The sequence below is a fragment of the Ambystoma mexicanum genome, chromosome 2q (assembly GCF_040938575.1).
Source record: "Ambystoma mexicanum isolate Mex_15411 chromosome 2q, UKY_AmexF1_1, whole genome shotgun sequence".
In the NCBI taxonomy this organism is placed as follows: Eukaryota; Metazoa; Chordata; class Amphibia; order Caudata; family Ambystomatidae; genus Ambystoma; species Ambystoma mexicanum.
Genome location: NC_090924.1, coordinates 1,286,918,218 through 1,286,939,984, shown reverse-complemented (window position 1 = coordinate 1,286,939,984; position 21,767 = coordinate 1,286,918,218). Strand labels below are relative to the sequence as shown.

At 43.6% G+C, this 21,767-nt stretch overlaps 1 protein-coding gene across 3 annotated transcripts in view; it reads left to right on the top strand.

Annotated features, from left to right (window-relative positions):
- Positions 1 to 21,767, top strand: part of DNAJC13 (DnaJ heat shock protein family (Hsp40) member C13) — a 2,820,731-nt gene that overhangs the window by 428,028 nt on the left and 2,370,936 nt on the right. For all 3 annotated transcript variants that reach the window (XM_069648714.1, XM_069648713.1, XM_069648715.1), the window contains exon 10: positions 20,593 to 20,759. In XM_069648714.1, the coding sequence (XP_069504815.1) occupies positions 20,593 to 20,759 (167 nt within the window). The remainder of the gene's footprint in view (positions 1 to 20,592; positions 20,760 to 21,767) is intronic.

Here is a 21,767-nt window from a genome sequence, read left to right as displayed (position 1 = left end):
AAATGGCAAAAGACTGGCGTTTTAGTGAAACGGGCACCCATGGGTGCCTTTACCACAGCTGTGAAAATAGAAAGACCATAGGGAAAACCAACTAAAGAACAGCTTCTCTCAATCTTAAGTCAACCCTAAAATGGTATGAAGTATAGCTTCCTCAGGTACAGTTATTCGGAAAGTACAGGAATGCAGTCTTGCATAGATGGCCCCTTCATCTAAAGGGCCATAAATTGGAAACAAAACTGACACTTGCACAAACACTGGGAAGCAGTTCTCCTCGCTGAGAAATTGCATGTCGAGCAGGTCAATGTTATTCAATTAATGTTTTGCACATAATTTGTCCAAACGTTAAAATGCGTAGTGTCTGAGTGGAAATCGGCATAAGAACAGTCAATGTTATGTAAAGAAATTCCAAAATGTTAGATTCAAAGGTACACAGGTTGGGGAAGTATAGGATATGCTTTTTTCACACTTTTCCTGCGCTGTAAGTGTTTTCACATGTGAAGTAGTCTTCATTTTCCAGTGTTATAAGCAGACTCGCGTTTTTCCAATTGCAATTTGTATTCACATCTTCCTGGCAGTCGCCAAATTATTGCTTGCAGCGATTGTAATGCCCCACCTGTCTAAGACAAATTCGACAGGTAGGATCTGCACTCACTATGGAAGGAAGAATGGCACATTAGTACAAAATCATGTATACATTCCAAAAAAACGTTCTCGGTTCAAACGCAGGACCTCCAGCCACAAGTCAGAAGTCCGGTAAAACTATTTACAAGAAACACAGTTGCACACACCAAAAAACCAAACGAGTTTGGACATGTTAAATCATAGTATATCAATTGCTTAAAGTTCACTGAAAACTCATTGGTAAATTGCTCAAAAATGTATACATTGTTGATTCATATTGTCAAAAAACTCATACTGACTTCAAAAACAAAAAAACAGTAATGGTTTCCCAGCAATCGTACAAAAAAGATAACACATGTCAAATTCAATAAGCTAGAAGGCAATATAGACATCCTATGCATTTCTGGAAATATCCCTTCTTCAGGGGCATGAACTCCTAAACTTCCTGTAAATAAAAATAAGAAATGACATATCTGTATGTAGACAAAAGGCCTGCATCTCGATCAAATAAAACAATCACATTCTACATATCAAACATAAAAATATGTATTGTCATGAAACCTCAAAAGCTGTAACCAATACAAGGTCATGTAGCATACAGCTACCCAGGAACAACTTTCAACGGTATTTCATAGGTAAGGAACTTCATGCAGAAATAAATACACAAATAGCCATTGTATAGCATAGTGTTTACTTAAGTGTAGTTTGATCAGAGGTCTGCGCGATAATTTCAAAGGACTGTATTTATCTTTTCATGGAAGTTGTCATCCAGCTCATAAGGGCGCTGAAGAAAAAATGCGAAACATTGCATCACTTTGCATGTAAAAACCCAACATCCGTCCAAAGACAACGCATAACAAAATGTAATCACACTCGCATAATGTTGTTAAAACCGGACGTCCGTACTCGGAGCTCAGTGGGCAAATCCTGTAAAGACAGGGGGTGGGAGTGCTGTCTCAAAAAGGGGAAACTGCACCCCTGTTCAGCGGAGCTGCACAAAAACTATGAAGCCACAGTTTTAAAGTAAGTTGGTATCTGAGCGCCACTATTTTGGGAAAGTTAACACACTTATGAGAGAGAAAAATAAGGAGTACATGATGAAAATAAAAGGTTCAATGCTCAAAACATAACTTTGCATACATAGTCTCGGAAGAATAGACACATAAAGGATAATCTAAAGATTACACAAAGCAAGATAATAATGAAAGAAAACAATTCAAATCAAAGTCATGCCCCGCGTGCTTAGTGAAGACAGTGTTTCAATCAAGAACATTTCACGTTGTTGTAGTAGTCGCATGATGTCACCACCTCCTTTTGGAACAACCATTTATTCAAGAACCACACATTGAAGGTGAGCCACCGTATGACTTTGTTCCAAGAAATGGGCTACTGATTATATCAAGTTCTTGGTCCCGATTTGTTATTAAATATCCTTCAATTACACCAAATGTCAATCCATTTCTACTAGCCCTAATTTCTTCCACCACACTAAAGGATGGAAGGCTTTCTTTTTCTAGGTCTCATTTTTCATCCTAAACTCTGCAACACTAGCAGATAGAGTACTCTCGATTGATTGGTCTACACAGAAAAAATTATCTCTGTTCTCAAACTGTTCCTGTTGTGGCAGACGATATTATTTGAGAGCGTGCCCATTAACCAAGTTCTCACCGAGACAAGTATGGGTTGGGAAATAATCTGCCACATCTTGCACTGCCTAACAGGTAATTGACCTTTCCGCAGCCCCATTGACCTAGAATAGACCACTTGCCTGTTATGAAGTCTTCAGATTTCCAAACATTTCTCCTACCAATTTCACCAACAGGTTATAGCTCTCTTACTGCACCATCTAGTAGACTGGCACATGGGGGGAAATGGAGCGATTTCCCAATGTGAAGTTTTTCAGTCTTTTAGTTTGGGGGCATGAACACTCTGCCTACCATATAACTAACTTACTCCACACTGCTGTTTTAAAATACCATTTGTGGACTCCAGTTTCTCCGTAGGAATTTCCCAAAGGAAGAAAACCTGCTCACGTCTCAAATATCCTCACCATCACTTTTTTACAATACACACATTTTGTCTATTCAGTAATGCTCTCAAACAATGTTTAATTGATTCCCTTTTACAATCTACACTCCATATTTTCCTCTTTTAGTTTCATTGCATTTAAATGACAAGTTGGTGGGAGCCAAATAACAAACTGCGTGGCCGAATAGCTTTTTTTCCAGCTGGAATTCAACCCAATACTTACTTGAAGCCTTCTAGACCACTACTTGTGATTTTTATTTTAATTCTAATTGTTTGATCCTTTTATTTTTTAGAGCTTAATTATACATATAAATACATTATTTCACATTTCTGATTGCTGCATTTCTTACAGTCCTGGACTGAGTAATAGTGGCCATGATTATCGAGCTAGCTTCCTAACTGTTCACTCAGCGTGTCCAAAATATCATTGATGTTTTGTCACAGATTTGGGCACAGTGTAATTCAAGATCTCTCTCATTGTACTTCTTCTGCTAACACAGGATGTAGCTGGTGGATTGAAGATTTACCTATTTTGTTTTTGTATCGATTGTCTTTATCCACTGTTTTCTTTTTTTTATGACTTACTTTCTTTTTTTATATGTTTACAGTTGCTGAAGTAGGATCACATGACTACTGGCTAGCTGTTCAGGACAGCAGTAATGTGAACTTGCCCTCTTTTTACTATGCCAAATTTTAAATGGCTGTAGGCTTGAGCTTTATACAAGTAAATAGGAGACTAGTAGAATGCTATGATTATATTTAAGCACACTATTGCTTATATTGGGAATTGCTTGTTTGACTATACTAGTAGTTAATTTTCAGACCTCATCTCTAGAAGAGAATACATATATGCAAATGCTAAACGGAAGTGAGAGCATTCTTTGTGCACATATTTTATGACTGTGAAGGGTCAGAAATAAAAGCCAGACACAAAGTTGTCATGTTTTTGGTTAAAGACGTTTGTTAACCAAAACGGGTTGGGAAAATGCCTCTAAGAGAATTCCCTACCTAAAACTAAAAACTAAGGATGTGTCTTTGTCACAGTGTCAGAAATGAAAACCGTCCTGGTGTTCAAACGTTCTGTCCTGACCCTCCCACTACATACCAAATAATAAAGTGAGGAGGGAAATGTCTTTAACCTGATGTTTTCAAAAACTGTTCATAAATAAAAATAGAGCCGCTCCAACACAAGATCTCCAAGGTAACTGAACCTTGGTTACCAAGGGTGATTCCCTTCCCTGGGTTCTTCAATGGTATGGCAATGTTTCTTGGTCGAGAAACCAAAGGAAGTAGTCACACGGAAAGAATTTGCCAATTCAAATGTAAATACAATCCACTCCCTTGGGTAGAAGAGGATAGGCTTGGTCAGTAGTAGTAATTCTACATTCATATTTTATTAATATAGTAAAAGTTATATAAAATTAGACAAAATATTGATCATACAATGTATACAAAGGTATTAAAATTCTAAAATCATTCCAATTTGATACTGCATGAATCAACAATATATAATATATATGGAGTGAGTTTTCATATGTAAATGACCCTAAACAATTGGGTCCTGAATTGCCTTCATCCAAACTAGCCACTAGCCCATATTGTACCTATTTTTCACATGGCTCCCGGCTATATTTCTCGCTGGTTGTGGATTCAATGCTACCACAATTGCATAAATACTGACAGCAAAAGGGCAAAGTATCAAAGTGCTAAAACAGTGCATAAATGCTGGCATAAAAGTTGCTGAGTGTCGACTACAAGTAGCTTGCATGTACTTCTATATTGTATGTCCCAATATATCTTGTTGTTTTGTAGTTTCGACGAGTACTTGTATCAAGTTCAGTCCAAAAAAAAGAACTGATATTAGCCTTCCTCAGGACACAAACACTGCAAGCCAATGTTGGCAATCAATGTACAAAACTAGGCTTGCTCTTGTTTTAATGTTCAGTTGACTTTCGTCGAGCGATTTCCAAACTACCTATTCTTTGAAAAAATTCAAATACAAAAGTACAGTTAAAAACTGACCAAGCCTAACAACTCAATGCCACCAAATTGAATTCGAGATGTTTTTCTTTTATTAGTAACAGATCAAAAAATAATAACCTTGTTACATCCAGGTGGGGTGTGCAGAACAAACGCTGCATTCAGCCACCACGACAACGGACAGATAATGGAAAATGTATCTGCAGAGACATAATGAAGTAACTGGGATTACAACTATCCCTAGTTCAACCTGGAAGGCGAAATTGCCAAGAGACAACAAACTATGCAAATGACCAATGGCAAACTTAACCTACCTCTATTGGTATATTAGAGGAGCATCATGTTCTTATGTGTACGCCCATCTGTTATGGCTGCCAATAGGATTCAATGGTGAACAGTGTTATGTAGAAAGCCCATTGTGAATAAACAACAGTCAAACCTGATGGAAAAAAGGATTAATAATCGTTAGGCTTAACTGCGCCTGACCAGTCGTCTTTTGATAATATAGAATTAAAATGCAAATCGGATTAGGCTGAGGCCTCCGTGACGTATTTAATGAGCCTTCAAGTGGCATATGAAGCGACAAACCTATCTGCCTAAAAACCCCTTTAATGTGGCAGTCTGTCTCTGATAATAAATCCTGACGTCATGGTGTGAGGATGCCTATTATTAAAATCACAATTTAAAGTAAACCTTTCACTATACTGGTATCCAGGGAGGCAAATACGCCTGGTCTAAATGACTGAAAACGCCCGATATATAAAACCATGGCACGGAACAACCATACTGCCATAGGGCTAGAAGCAGCAATACAGAACTGCAAAATAGTCTGACATTCCGACGTGTGTGAACTCAAAACTGTTCCCCATCAGGATGTTATAAACCCTGCTGGTAAACTTCCGCTCGAATGAGTTCAGAAGGAAAAAGCGTAGACATAGAAGCAGGACTAGAAATTCTCATCAGATGTCTGGAGTTAGATAAAAGAAAGAAAACGCATGGCCATAAAAACAGAATTAGAAATTCTCATCAGCTATTTTTTTTTTATTTTTTATTAAAATGTTATAGTTTTCAAAACCATTTCATTTATTTCATGCCTCTACTTAGTGCTCATTTGATATCTATTCAATTTATCTTCCTTATTAGGTTTCTTATGTCGACAGTGCATCAGTTTTCATGATTTTGATTCAGAATTGGATAATGATGAAAATTGGATTCTTGTCGTTGCCTAATAGGATTTCCGCCCATCTTGTTTCTTCATCCATCACTGTCTTTCATCTTGAAATAAGATCGGTATTTTGATCTCTCCACTTGTAGTTCTGTACACTCCATGATGATGTGGCGAATTGTCTTGATCTTTTCTGGTTTCTTACAGAATCTGCAGAATTGTTGAGAGCCATCTACCTGCCTTATACTTGCAAGTCTTGATCGTGTTGGTAAGGTGTTCATTCGGAGTTTCAAGTAAAGATTTCTTATGAGTTTGTCTGGAAATGTCTTTAGGTAGGATGCTGGGTCAATTAGTGCTCTTATGTCCAGAAAACAATTCAGATTTTCTGGAAACCTTAGTTTTCCATTCATTGTCTGTATCCAGTCATTCCGCATAAAATTTCGTTTCGCTTCTTGCGGGTGATGTAATAGCATTTCCAATTTGATGTTTTCTTTTGACATAATCATAAGTATTTCAGCCTTCCATTCAAGCAATGCTTTGCTGCTTATTACATTTTCCTTTGTTCTCAAGATGTCTATGGCTGGGATTCGATCTTCACTCGTCATTTTTCGAAATAGTTTGATTTTCTTCCAAAGCACAATCGAAGCCAAGGATTATGTAACGATCTCACAGCAGATTCTTTCTTATGATCGGGAAGGAAGATGGAAGGATCATAATTTTTCCAAAAAATGGCTTCGATCTTCGGCCATATCGTTGGAGACAATTTGATCATTGTTTCACTTCCATGGGTATGCATGGAACCACTTTGTTTCTGTAGAATGCTAAGATTGGAATGAAAGAGAATTTTCCGTGGAGCATACTTCCTTGCTGTGCAAGTGAATAGATTTTGGTGAGTAGATGATCAGCCCATTCCTTTTCAGTTGAAGATTGATTAATCAGAATGCCCAGATATTTGTATGTTGTCACTACAGCTAGCGTTGTTCCTTTTTATGTGGAGTTTTGGGTTTGTCTGTTTCTTATAGTGTGGCTTGGTGATATTTTCATTTTTGCCAATGTTTACCTTGAGTTTGTTCCGTTCCATATAGTCTCCCATCCGATCGAGACTTTCTTGCAGACCTTGTCGGGTTTTATCAAGTAGGACGATGTCGTCCGCATACATCATCATTGATAATGGTGTAGAATTTAGTATCGGAGGATTGGAGATGGTAGTTGTCTCATCCTCATAAGCAGTATATAGATTGAAGAGAGTGGCAGACAACTTGCACCCTTGCTTCAAGCCGTTCCAGGTTTCGATGTAGGCTGATTGTATTCCTTCTTTAGTTAGTCTTACCCGTATCTTTTTATTTGAATATAGCAGCTTGATGGGTTCCAATATGTGAGTGGGAAATCTCCATTGTTTTAGTTTCTCCCATAACAATTGGCGATTCACTCCATCAAAAGCCAGGTGTAGATCCACAAATGCTACCCATACTGTGATTTTCTTTTGCATAGCTTCTTGTTTGATCAGGTTCAGAAGTATTACATGTATATTTGTCCCTACTTTTCACACAAAGCCTGTTTGTCATATCACAAATCGGTTAGGGTTCCTGGCCCAGGCACATAGATCTGTCACAGAAGAGTCTCAAAGTTTTTCTCCAAGGGGTCAAGGAGAGCAATAGGTCTGTAATTCAGGGGGGGGTGGCGGTCTGCCTTGTTGCCCTGTTTGTAAATGGGGATCAGGGTAGCATGTTTCCATGTGTTTGGGATTGGGTTATACTGATTAATTAGGGTCATGATTTGCATCAGGATCTCAGACCAAACTTCAGAAGATTGTTTGATAATTTCATTTGTTAAGCCATCCGGGCCAGGAGCACGAGAGGTGTTCAGATGTTTGATAATATTGATGATATCTTCTTTAGTCCAGTTCATCTTCCAAGTATCTTGGTGTATCAAATCCTCTTTTATCACAGTTTGTTCTCTTTTGCGACATAGATTAGAAAAGTGGGCTATCTATTTATTCTTTTGGACATTCTGAATCAGTTGATGTTGTTTACTGTTTGTTGTATTCAGGAGGCTCCAAAAGTCACGCATATTTCGATTATTAAGGGTTGCAAGGATTTTTTCTGCATCCTGTTAGTATAGTGTGCTTCTGTACATTTTGATCCAGTTTCGGTATTGAGTGGCGGCCTTTATTAACCTCCAATTCTGTGGAGTGTTCTTCCTTAATTATCTCACACGTTTGCGTTTCTTGTCCTTGATTTGTGAACTGCACTGGTGAGCATGGATAGTAATCTGTTTTGTGTTGGTCTTTACTTGTTGTTGGTAAGGGTCAAGAAGCCATCCATAATTAAGTTTTTGGAGCCCTTCTTTAGCTGCTTGTTGATATTTATACGATAAGGACATCACATGAGTCGGCTTAATTCGTAATCTGGTACATTGCTCATTCAGTTCCATCATTGGTAAGGGCTGTAAGGCTCACTTCAGGCCGAGGCCTGACCATGAGAGTGTTAGTATTTGATGGTCGCTCATGTTTGTAGGCATTACACTGGTATGTTGAAATGCTGTCATGATTCCTGAGGAGACAGTGTCAGTTATGGCCTTCGATTTTCCACTTTAACACGTGGGAATAATATCCTTATTTGCGTCTTGGGAAATTCCTGTCTGTGTCATCTGTTTTAGGACCATCTCTTTCTCCCATATTTTCGCTCTTGTTGACAGGTCAATTTTATCTAGACGGTTCCCCTGTGCGGCAAATGGATATTCAAGTCTCCACATATTATAAACTCAATATTGCATAATTTTGATTGCAGTCCCTGATTTTGTTTTTTTGTGTGGTTTCTGAAGTATTGTGTACTGTACCCAGGAGTTCAAGTTGTGGGATTTGATTATTGTCCATGCTGAATCCAATTTAATCATGGTAATTGGACCAGCAGCCGGTCTACCATTCGATTGCACTATGGCTGGATTCATATGTGCTATGAAACCATTGCACACTGGTTGCTTTGTCAGCCATGTTTCTCATCAGCTATCTATGTTCACGTACCTCTGTGACCGAAGTCCTGTCTAATTATGGAATCTGTAGAAACAGTCAAAACAAGCATGAATTCGAGCCATAAAAAGTTGAGCACAATGATCATAGAAATAGGACTGCGGGCCCACCTGCAGGGCTAACCACCCAATTGAATGTAAAGAATATATACTCTACCCCTTGAAACAGAAATGAACTTGAAGCAATGCGCAGACCAGCAAATACTGCAAATATACATAACGAGACATACCTAATTGGCTAGGGTTTAAAAGATCACATGGAAATGTAACCAATTATGATAGAAAATCGTAAAGATTAAAGACCACAATTGGAGACTGATATATAGCCCATGGCTAAAGTGCAGTAGTAATATTTAGGCCTCTCTTATGATACAGTGGAGCCATTACTCTTGTTCTTTAAGTCCTGTATGGTAGCTTAAGGTGTTATACATCCACTATTGTTCATGCTGAGCCAATCTGGCTGCTGTACTCTGGGAATCAACCCCATATGCTCGTTCAAGTGCCCACCATTTGAAGTGATTACAATTGTGATTATTTTCTAGAAAGTGGGCTACTAATGGAGATGTTATCGTTTTAGTGTAGATTTTGGATTTGTGTTCCGTCATCCTTAATTTAACAGGTCTAGATATTTTACCAATATGTTTTTTTGACAGGGGCAAATAACTTAAATGACTTTTTGTGTTGCAGGTTGTATGGGGTTTTAAAATACCAGGATTTGCCATTCATAGTTACCAATGTGCATGCGGTCGTAGATTTGCATTGACTACAAAAACCACATGGAAAATTTCCAATTACAGGCTTGGATCCAAAGATGACCGAAATGGTCACCTTAATTGTTTTGTGATGGTGGCTCTATCTGCTTGTGAAAGCCAGTTCTTAGATTTTTGCCTTTTTTGAATGCATAAATCGGGCGTTCAAAGGCTGGATTACGGAATTGCAACAGGTGCCAATGTTTGGAAATGATCTTCTTAATATCGTTGTGATGCGTATTAGAAGTCATAGCACAAACGATCCGCTTCCTAGTAATATTATCCTTGTTTTTCTTGGTCAGCAGAATATCCTAATGCTGATTTCCGGCCCTTTGCGGGATTGTCTTAATACATGGGGAGGATAACCCCTTGCCTGAAGCCTGTCTTGAATGGTATCAGCCTGGGACGTGGAGTCCTCTAATGTGGAACAATTGCGTTTTGTCTTAGAAATTGCCCGTAGTATTCCTGTTGGTCTATTTGCGTAAGAGATCCACAATGATTTGTCCATCTCTGATCTGAAGGTCCAAAGAAGGTAAGGATTGGTTGCTGGCAGCCATTGTAAATTTGAGATTGGTGTTAAGCATATTGATTCAAGGAAAAATTCTGTATAATCACCTTTTGTTTTGTCCCATCCTATAATGATATTGTCTATATATCATTTATACAGTCTAATGGCGGACCTGAAAGGGTTGGTATCCTCAAATAAATGCTTTCTCGCATTTCCAAATGTATAAAGTGGCATAATTGGGGGCAAAAGCTGCCCCCATCGCCGTTCCCTTAATCTGCAACTAAAAGGCTGTCTTAAAACGAAAATAATTCTTAGTTAGAGCCACTTCTAGTAATTCCAACAAGAAATTACTTGGGATTTGATGGAAACCTGGTCTAATGTCAAACTATTTCATAATGTTAAGTGACTCTAATTGAGGTATGTTGGAATAAAGAGATTCCACATCAAGTGCAATCAACATATCAGGCTGAGTTAAAAGGCAACCCCTCTAAATGTATGATTGTGTCAGTGGTATCAGACAGATAAGTATCTGAATTGGCCGCCATGGGTTCAAGAAAAAAGTCAAGAAATTGACAGATCGGTTCTAGGATGGAACTGCAAAGAGACCTGACCGGGAGGATTCAAAAGATCTTTATCTATTTTGGGTCGAACAGTTGTTTGTCTTTTCTTGTCCCACAACAATCCTGTTGGGTACAAAGCTGCTTAGCCTCGTAATTCCTTCTTTTAGAAAGTTCCTTCTTTGTTCAACAAAACGCTGTCTTTTCTTGGGATTTTTTGTAAATTTGAAATGGCCTGGTATACACCCCTGCCAGGAATTCTTAGTTTTTATGCACTTATAACAGTTTCTCTTTACATCCAAAATTGCATACATCTTCATTGGTTCGAAATATCTAGCTGTTTCAATGTTTGCTTTAGTTCACCATATCTGCATTCCATGCACTGATATATTGTTTGGGTTTGTGCTTGTGCCTTTTTTTGATCTGCAAACAATCTTATTATTGTTTCTGTCGCTACCGTGTTACAGCGTTACAATGTTCAAACTGTGTTTGGCACGGTCGTCGAAATGCCTCGTGTTCCCCACTTGGCTTGGGCTGACTCACCGGCTCCGTTTGGCATCTTTGGTCCTGTTCACGCTTGCACGGCACAGCTTTACTGCCTGCTTCCCACTCTGGGCTGCTTTCCTTCAGATCCTGGTGCGGGTAAAGCTTCCTCTTCCAGTTATTGAACGCCCCAGAATCCTCCTGTGGTTCCTGGCGTCTTTGCGGCATCTACTGCTCGTGCAGAAATTACTTTCCCTCTCTGCCTCTAAGGGAGATGCAAAGTCTTCTCCTGAACAGCTCCTGACAATAGTTTGGTTTTCATCTTTCAATGTCCCGCGCACAAGGGCCTTCTGAAAACTAGCACACTCATTGAGTTCTGAATTTCCTTCATCCTCTTCATCCCAGTATTTAGGTGGTTGTGGGAAATGGAATTCATTGATGTCAACTGATTATTTGGAAAATCTCATTCAGTGGTTCCATATGAAAAAAACTGTTCTATGAATGGGGAACTAGAACTAAGAAAGGTATTCTTGGAGCTTTTATTTATTACACCAGCGATGGGAGTCTGTCCTACAGGTTGTTGGGAAAAGGTTTTTCTATTGTCTCTAAAAGAGATGGGGTGGGGGGGGGGGAACAGATGCATGACAATAGGCCATTGGGGTATTTGGTATCAAGGGGACTTTACCATGGGCATATTGGGTGGTACCATGTCTCGTCCAATGAAGCCATGACATCTCCCCTGTAGTTGTCTCCTCCCATGTGATCCTCCCTCATGTAGCCGCTCCCAGGGTTAGGATCAGGTAGCGGCTGCCGTCCTTTGGCCACATGTGAGGAAGTTACCATCGGGGAATCTGTGATGACTCCATTGGAGTCCTCACAGAAAAAGCATTGTATTGCAGGGGTAATTGCTTATTGTTGGTGATAAAACTGTTCAGTGACATTTGATGGAATTTCCTAGTGATCATTTACACAAAGGGACTAAAAGGTCTCCTAGAAGTTCTGATGGTAAGCTTATGACAATATTGCACACTAATAAACTTGTCGGGTACTCCAGGGGAGAGGGTCATTTCCCATAAAGTACAGATTCAACTATCTGTAGCCTGATGTCAGATATAGCCCTATTCTCTGATGCAAAATCTGCCATAGTCCAATGTAGGCATTGTGATTGCCTCTGTCTGGCAAGTGGGGAATTAGGACATTGTTCTATGGTCTCTAGAGGAGATTGCCCTCCACATACCCCTTGCATCTCTAAACTGGCAAACACTACTGTTGGGGAGAATTCTCAAACGTGCTAATTCCTCTCTACCTTGGGGACCCCCAGCTCTTTTGCTGGACTTTTTAATTTTTTACCTGGAGAGAGAGAGAGAGAGAGAGAGAGCCTTTTTCCCACTCGTGTATTTTAATGTGATTGTAACTCTGTTTCGAGGGGATTGTGTCCTCCGATGTATTCCACATCTATGACAGTAATGACCACAGCTATGCTGCCTCAGATTTTTTTTCGGCGTCCTGCGTCAATGACGTCGACACGCTGTCCTCGAGGGCCTCAGTCGAGGGTCGATGTCACTGGATGTTATATATAGGACGCACGGTGCCCGTAGCCTCAGTTCCGTTTTTTACACAAACGTGTTCGCTTCAGAATCTCGGCGCGCTCTGTTCTTCTACTTTGATTTGTGAAAATGTCTTCCTCTTCTTCTACCCCGAAGTCGGGCTTCAAAAAGTGTTGGGACTGTGGTTCCAAAATGTCCATTACGGACCTGCACGATGTCTGTCTCAGGTGCCAGGGCGAAAACCATGCCACGTCGGTGTATAAGTTCAGGGGGGTCTCGTTCTCGGAGTGGTTCCCGCCATTCCTCTGCTTCTTCTAGGCATTCTCGGAAGCGCCATCACCGGTCGCCTCCCCCGTCCTCGTCAGAAGACTCCGCCAGACGGCGGTTGGCTTATCCCACCAAGTATCCTCGCCGGCGGAATGGGACGCATTCCGCCAGGAGATGATTGAGAATCGCAGGGCACCGTTCCGTCAGTGCCTTCGAGAGAAGCCGCCAAGGAACAAGCTAGAGCCACCGCTCACACGCCTTCGGGCTCGGGAGCCGTCGAGGTCCTGATCGGACAAGGTTGATCACCATAGCCGTGCCAGGTCCCGGTCATCAACGCCGTCGAGACCGTCGGAGCCTGTGAGGCCGTCTAAGAAGGCGTCAACGCCGTCTGCGCAATGTCCGTCGAGGGACTCTCTCGAGGCTCCGGCTCTGAGGGAGTCGTCGGCGCCGAGGCTGTCGAAGGACACGCTCGGGGCTCCGGCCTCAAGGCCATTGTCGAAGTCGTCGGCACCTCAGTCGACGCCAATTCCATCGGCGCCCTCAACGCCTTTTTGCTGTGGAAACTCTGAGGAAGGCCCTCAGGAAGTCAGTGAGGCCTTTCTTTGAGCCCTTCTCTGGTCATCCTCCCACACCCCCCCAGGCTTGATTTATTCCAGCCTTTGGACTACATTTCAGAGGTGGAAAAAGGGTTGGATGAGGAGGGGGGTTGTGCCTCCTGAGGTTCCTGATGACCTGTTGTCTGGTCACAGCCAAATGGAAGACCTACGTCAGTCCTTAAATGACGCCAGTGGTCTGGACACCTCTCTGGAGGTTGAGTTTGGCAGGCCTGAGGCTGGTACACATGCCGAGTCCTCGTACAGGCGTCTCATGTCGAGGGTGACTTGAGTACTTGGGGTGGTCTGCTCCACCTGTGGAGGATGACCTGACAGATCTATTGGACCAAGATCCACCCACTGACCCGGTGTTCCAATTTCATATGGCCTTACAAAGAAGGGTGGCAGCGGCTTGGCCTGCTCCGGAGAGGCTCCCTGCAGTGAATAAGTCGCTTCCGAAAAAATACCGTCCAGCCAGTGGTGACCCCTGCGACTTGTCTACGCACCCCACTCCGGAGAGTTTGGTGGTGCAGGCGGCTACGGCCCCAGCGGTCCCGATAGGGACGACAAGCGCTTTGATGGTTGGGCGAAGAAAGTATTTTCATCTGGGGGTATGGCGTTAAAGGCAGCCAACTCCGTTTGTGCCTTGGCAAGATTCACTCAAACTCTGTGGAATTGTGCATCTTTGGCGGCTGAACATGTTCCCAAAGGGGAGGAACGGGATGGTTTTCTAGCCATCGTTCAAGATGGCAAGGATGCCATGTGTGAATCCGTTCGGTCAGGTCTGGACGTGGCAGACTGTCAGCCGGTCCATGGCTGCGAGCACCGTGATGCGCAGGTTTGCGTGGTTGCGGAAGTCGGGGTTTGCTCCTGATGTACAGTCCCGGCTTCTCAACATGCCCTTTGATGGTGACCACCTGTTTGGCAGCAAGGCTGAGGGGAGCCTTGAGATGTTGCAGACCACCAAAGCTGCAGTGAAGTCCTTGAGCGCTGCAGTAGGTCAACTTCCGCCTTTTCGTCCTAGGGGACAGCAATGGAGGGGAGGTTCCTTTCGATACTACTCTTCCTTTGGTAGATCGAGAGGAGCTGGCAGTCAAAGGGGCCAATGTAGGATACCAGAGGTGGAAAACAAGGTACTCGAGGTGCCAAAGCCGCTCGGGCAGTTACCTCCTTGCCCTCAGGCACTGCCGCAGCCGCTTCCGCTCAGTCATGAGGCCATGGCCCATGATTCGCGGGTTGGGGAATGGCTGGCGCAGCATCTTGTAGAATGGCGTGACATTACTTCAGATGTGTGGGTTCTGAAGATCATAGCCCACGGCTACTGTCTTCCTTTCCGGCAGAGGTCTCACGACAATCCACCGGGGAAGCTCTCTTTGAAGCGTCCAGATCCGCTCCTTGCGCAGGAAATCCTATCCCTGCTGGAGAAAGGCGCCATAGAACTTGTGCCTGTAGCGGAGAGGAACAAGGGATGGTATTCCCCATATTTTTTGATCCCGAAAAAAAGACGGAAGATTGAGACCCATCATGGACTTGCGTGGTTTGAACAAGCTCCTCAGGAAGGACAAGTTCAAGATTGTTACTCAAGTCCTCCAGGCCCTTCAACTTCAGGATTGGTTGGTGTCTCTCGACCTCAAGGATGCTTACTTTCATGTACGGATTCATCCCAAGCACAGGAAGTACCTGAGGTTCACGGTTGGCGATTCGCATTTTCAGTTTCGGGTCCTGCCGTTCAGATTGACCTCCGCCCCGAGGGTCTTCACCAAGCTGATGGTGGTGGTGGCAGCGCATCTCAGGAAAGGGGGGGATTCACGTCTACCCCTACCTGGATGATTGGTTGATCAGGGCACGTTCTCCCAGCAGGTCCTGGTTCATCTGTACGTCACCTGCCACTCCCTTCACAAGCTGGGCTTCTCCCTCAACTTAAAGAAGTCTTATGTGACACCTACCCAGCGGCTCCAGTACAGTGCTCGACACATCCCTGGGGCAGTGTTCGCCTCTTCAGGTGAGGGCTCATCACATTCTGCAGATGGTGGACAAGTTTCAACATGCCCAGAGTCTCCCGGCTTTCGAGTTCTTGAGATTGCTCGGCCTCATGGCATCCTGCATTTTACTGGTGCCAGAGGCCAGGCTGCGGATGAGATCTTTGTAGTGGGCGCACAAGATGCAGGGGTCAAAGTTCTCTGGCAGGATGTCGGATCACGCCCAGATTCTTCTGTGGTTGGCTGTTGAAGGACATCTGCTGAAGGGTGCTCCATTTTTGCAACCGTGGCCGGAGGTGACGATCGTGACGGATGCATCCCTCACGGGTTGGGGAGCTCATGCCAACGAGCTGACAGCCAGCGGTCGTTGGTCTCTGTCTGAGTCCAGACTCCACATCAATCTGTTAGAGCTACGGGCTGTCAGGTTAGCCCTGAAGACTTTCTGCCGTCTGTGCAGTGGAAGAATGTCCTGATTATGACGCACAATACAGTGGCCATGCACTACCTCAACAAGAAAGGGGGGTGCAGGGTCACTCCCACTGTGCAGAGAGGCGATGCAGCTCTGGTTCTGGGCCATCCAGCAGGAAATTTCGATCTTGGCAGTTCATCTGGCCAGAGACGAAAGTGCGGCGCGGACGCTCTGAGCAGGCAGAGCACGGTTTCTCATGAGTGGGAGCTGGCTCAGGAAGTTCTTTTGGGGATCTTTGTCCTTTGGGGAATCCCACAAGTGGATCTCTTCGCCACCAGTGTCAACTGGAAGTGCGAAAGATTCTGCTCGCGGGAATTTCCTCCCAGAGGAGCCTTGGGGGACGCGTTCGTAGTGGAGTGGTCCGTCCCACTGCTGTACGCATTCCCTCCAGTCCCCGTCATTCCGCAAGTGTTGTTGAGGTTACAGATGTTCGGTTCCCGGATGATCCTCATTGCTTCGGCATGGGCCTAGAGAGCGTTGTACCCAGACCTTCAAGACATGTCCATCTGCCCTCCACGCCGTCTTCCCTACCGAGACGATCTGCTCTCACGGGAGGGGGGTCGAGTTCTCCATCCAGAGGTCAAGTCTCTCAGCCTTCATGCTTGGTATCTGAAAGGCTGAGGTATAAGGATTGGGACCTTCCCGAGGACGTGATGGAGGTGTTGCTTTCGGCCAGAAGGCCCGCAGCAAAAAATCCATGTACTGTTGCCGTTGGAGAAAGTTCTGCGACTGGTGCAGGGTCCAGAATGTGGATCCTTTCCAATGTTCCATTCCTTTGGTTCGGTCTTTTTTGCTTTTGTTAGCCCACAGGGGCCTGCAAGTGTGTACCATTAAGGGTTACCTGGCGGCGCTGTCAATATTTAAGCGTTCATCTGAGGAGTGTTCTTATTTTAAGATTCCTTTGATTTCTCAGTTTCTTAAAGGGCTAACTAATGTGTTTCCACCGTCTCCTTTCCAGGTGCCGGGATGGGATTTGAATTTGCTTCTAAAGTTCTTAACGGGAGCTCCGTTTGAGCCCTCGCTTTCTTGCCCGCTGAGACTGTTGGCTTTTAAGACTGCATTTTTAGTTGCGGTTACTTCCGCTCGCAGAGTGAGTGAGTTGCAGGCACTTTCCGCCATACCACCTTTCACGGTGTTCCATAAGGACAGGGTTGTCCTTGCGGTTCATCCTTCTTTTCTTCCGAAGGTTGGGTCGGAATTTCATTTGAGCCAGAATGTAATTCTTCTGGCATTTTATCCTTCTCCGCATCCTGGTAAGGAAGAGGAGAGGCTCCATAGGTTGGATCCTAGGAGAGCTTTAAGTTTCTATCTCTCACGGATGTCCCGGGTCAGAGTGGACGATCAGCTCTTTGTTGGATACGCTGGAAGGAGTTTAGGTCAAGTTGTTTCCAAGCAGATCTTGTCCAGATGGATAATTTTGACGATCTCTGAATGTTACCGTTTAGCGGGCAAGGACCCTCCAGTAGGCTTCTGGTCTCATTCAACTAGGGGTGTGACTGCCTCCACTTGTCTACAGAGGGGTGTTCCCATTCGTAATGTTTGTGAAGCAGCCACATGGGCCTCTGTCCATACTTTTGTGACACACTATTCCCTGGACTCCATCCATAGGCAAGATTTGGCCTTTGGTAAGGCAGTCCTCTATTCAGCAATTTGATTGGGCATTCTAAATTATTTTTCCCACCTCCAGACATTGGTACTGCTTTGGGAGTCTGTCATAGATGTGTAATACGTCAGAGGACACAATCCCCTCGAAGAACAAGTTACTTTCTTACCTGGCAACGTTCTTTCGATGGGATGTTCCTCCGACGTATTTCGCATTGAACCCTCCCAGCCTGCCCCTCTACATAATTTCTAATGCGATTGCAGCTTAAGTTTCCGCAAGGCTTTCTGCAGTCATACTGGCAGGAGATTGGTGCCACACGTTCTGGGGGAAAAAACTACAACTGAGGCTACGGGCACCGTTCGTCCTATATATAACATCCGGTGTCGTCGACCCTCGACGGAGGCCCTAGAGGACAGCATGTCAACGTCATCGACGCAGGACGCCTACGCCGAAAAACATTCCGAGGCAGCACAGCTGTGATCATTACTGTTATAGATGTGGAATACGAGGAGGAACATCCCATCGAAAGAACGTTGCCAGGTAAGAAAGTAACTTGTTCTTCTCTTTTGGTTTTTGGAGTCTGACAAACTCCATAGGTATCTTTTTACATTGTCACACAGCGCCTTTAGTGCAGTGACACAGGGGAAGTCTTTTAAATTTCCCAAGGTTTAAATACCTTCTCTTGGGGAAACTACTCTTTCCAAGCGCAGTAAAGTAAAATTGACTTTACTTACATTTATAACTTTCTAGACCCAGCACACACTATCTTACAATAGGGTTGCTGGAGGGTTATTTAGTATCCCCTTTGTCTAGTTGCTCATGTAACATTTTTGTTAGCCTTTCCTTGATGAATGGCTGTTGGCAGTGGATTATTATTTTCTACCATGGTGTACATTTACCGCGGGCTGCCGTTGCAGCTGCAGTAAAGCACCCAAGGTTGCCATTTTTGTCAAAATGGCCCGGTCTTCTTTTTTTCACCATTTCTTTGTGAAAAGGGCCTTCTTGAGATTTACTCTGCGATCCAAACCAGGTTTGGTCCCTTTGTTCACTTTGCATTTGGGGGGATTCACGAGTGAAGCCCGCCCTGCTCCAGGGTGTCTGGTGGGGACAGGAAGTGAGGGAGGTGCCCGAAACTCCCTGTGCTTCGTCTCCTAGGAGACCCAAATGCACTCTGTGGTGATTGGCCGGCTGACTGTCCGGCAAGGACAGCCACCCTGCTGGGTGACTGACAGCTAGGCTGGAATGAATGGGAGAAACCTGCATAAAAGGTGAGGCTTTTTGGCTTGGAAGGCACAGTCGACCACTGAACGAAGGAATCCGAAGAAGAACTTGAAGAAGACACCTGTTGCAACTCCTGGACCATTGGTTTGCCTGGTGAAGCCCTGCTGCTGTGCTGAACCTCCAAATTTGTATCGACGGAGAAGCCCCTGCAAGGATGACTTCTCCCCTTGAGTTGATGGGACCAATCAACTCCAAAGAAAGCCACCTGGACATTCTCTTGCAGCTGGTTGCAATTACACTGCAGTTGCTCTTGGAACCGAACAGACAGGGAGAGGAACACCAGTTTGTGTGCGTTGTTTTAAGCTGGCCAAGAGCTCCAGGAAGATCCTCCGGATTCTCAGGAAGCAGGTCTGACCGAGCCTGAGCCACCTCAACATAGTGCTGGACCCCAGAAGCAAGGAAAACCCATGTCGACAGCCAGGAACCGCGGTGATGCTGCATGCGGTAGACGCTAATAGCTGAAACACTGAAGTGCCACTTGTTTGAAGATTGCCGGTTACTGTCCGTGACTGTCCCATTGCAGTGCAGGAGTCCCCAGAAGTCCTCCCTCTTGTCCCCACGACTGAGGCACAGGAACACCAGGATCTGCGGAGCTGCACAGGAACAGAAGTCATCTGCTGCATTTTTCTTCTAACTAAAGGTACTGTAAAGTCTGGGAGACCTTACCTCTTACTGTAGCGTTGCTTGCATCTTCTACTAATCACAAGTCTAACAGCTTGTGGCCCTACATTGATTCTTTTTTTTCTTCAAAGACTTCTAAAAAATTGTGCAAAGACTTTTCTTACTTACCAGCAAGAAGTTCTTCAGCTTACATAGACTTTTGCCCATTGACTTTGGCTTAGCCTGTTTCAGTGAATAACTCTGATTGATGGATCCAAATGTATTTGCCTGCTTAAGAATATTTAATCTCTTGTGTGTTCTAATAACCTTTTCTTTGACACTCATCTCAGTGCAGTGCTATTCTAAATGCTAACAGTAATATATCAATGTCCACAGTGTCCTAGCTACTAAAGTCACGTGAAGGTCTAGGAAGTGTCAGTGTGCCATCACCAATGGGTGTTTGCTGATTTAGAAACTAAGAGTGTATTTTTAAGGTATTTGTGTGTTGCTAGTATATTGCTCCCTTATGTAGAAGGTTTATTCAAATGACCAGTAAATCAATTTGTTTGATCTAGAAACCTTGTGTATAAGCATTTATTTGGATACTTGTCACTGTGAATCTTTGTTTAAACTCACTATAGCTCATATTGACCCCTCTTGAGATCAGCCTGGCTGCTCTACCACACTACCAACCTGTGTAGTTCAGACATATACCAAAGGTTGGGTCCTATTGCCAGGAGGCTAAGGTTGTTGTGGTTACTAACCCAAATCTTTAGCCAACAGCTACAATGTTTAGACAAGTAGAAGGGCTCCTTTTCAGAACTCCAGACTCTGTCCACTAAGATATTTTGGGATATTCTTGATGAGGTAGTGTTACTTCCTTGTTCAGAAGTCCACACAAATTAACTCTTGTGTTTTTCTCCTCACAAAGAGGAGATGCCAATTTGTCAATTGCAACAGCACTAATGTGTTGTCAATGAGGGCTGTAAGTCCAATGTTTAACACAACAAATACCCTAGATGATTAAAAGTCAAACTTGGGCTTTTTTGTTTTGCAATTGCAATTTCTTTTTAGTTTTTTTAATACTGAGAACACAAGATTGATTTGCTGATATCTGCACTTGTACATTCCTTAGAGATTCCCTGTTGGCCAGCCTTTTGGATGGTGTGAGAGCATCTGGCAACAGGGATGTTTGTGTTAAGATGACACCAACACACAGAGGTCAACGATGGGGATTAATGAGCATGCCTGTGGATGAAGAAGTGGAGAGCCTGCATCTTCGTTTCTTGAACACCCCGCCAAGTAAGTTTTTTAAAATGTTTTTGAAGACCAATTTAAATGAAAAATGGGGTTGCCAGGACATTTTTTTTAGCAAAGCTAGCTTTAAAGTTTTCTTTTTAACATACGTTGATTTGCATCCAGTGATTTTGCTACTTGGGGGATCTCTCATGATTAAGGGGATATACTATGCCTTCTCTGCGCAGGCAACCTAAACTCTGCAGTGCTGGTCAATGTAAACCCATTACATTTGTTTGTGCGTATCTTATATTAAAACAGACTTGACCTCCATTATAGCAGACACAAAGGGTGGACCTAAGACAAAAGGGGCACAATGTTTGATAAAATATACCAATCTTTATGGGGGTGCTTAAGTATGTGGAGTAGAAACATGCCATGTGGTACGTGATGTATCCAGACCATTCCAGTAGTGCACTCCCCACTGTTGGTGGTCATTACCTCACATAAAGAGATCACAATTGGTGTCCTGGGATTTAAAAGGATATTCTTAAATGGAACTGAGGACATAAAGCAGGGTCAAATGTGATGCTGCATGTGAAAATGTTAGTGGTACATCCCTGTCTGGTCCTCCAGTGGGAGAGCTGGAAGCCTGGAATATAGGTGGTCATCTTACCAATGCTGCAATGAAGTGACCGAGGAACATACAACATTTATATCCAACCCCTGAAGGACCATTATGTGGAAGGAACGGGTGGAATATGTGGATGAAACGTGTCAATTATGTGGATGAAACGTGTCAATTATGTGGATGAAACGTGTCAATTATGTGGATGAAACGTGTCAATTATGTGGATGGAACGTGTCAATTATGTGGATGGAACGTGTCAATTATGTGGATGGAACGTGTCAATTATGTGGATGGAACGGATCAAATATGTGGATGGAACGGATCAAATATGTGAACGGAACGAGTGAAGTATGTAGTTGGAACGGGTAATGTGGATGGAACGTGTGATGTAGGTGGAAGGACGGCTGGAGTGTGTGGAAGGACGGCTGGAGTGTGTGGAAGGA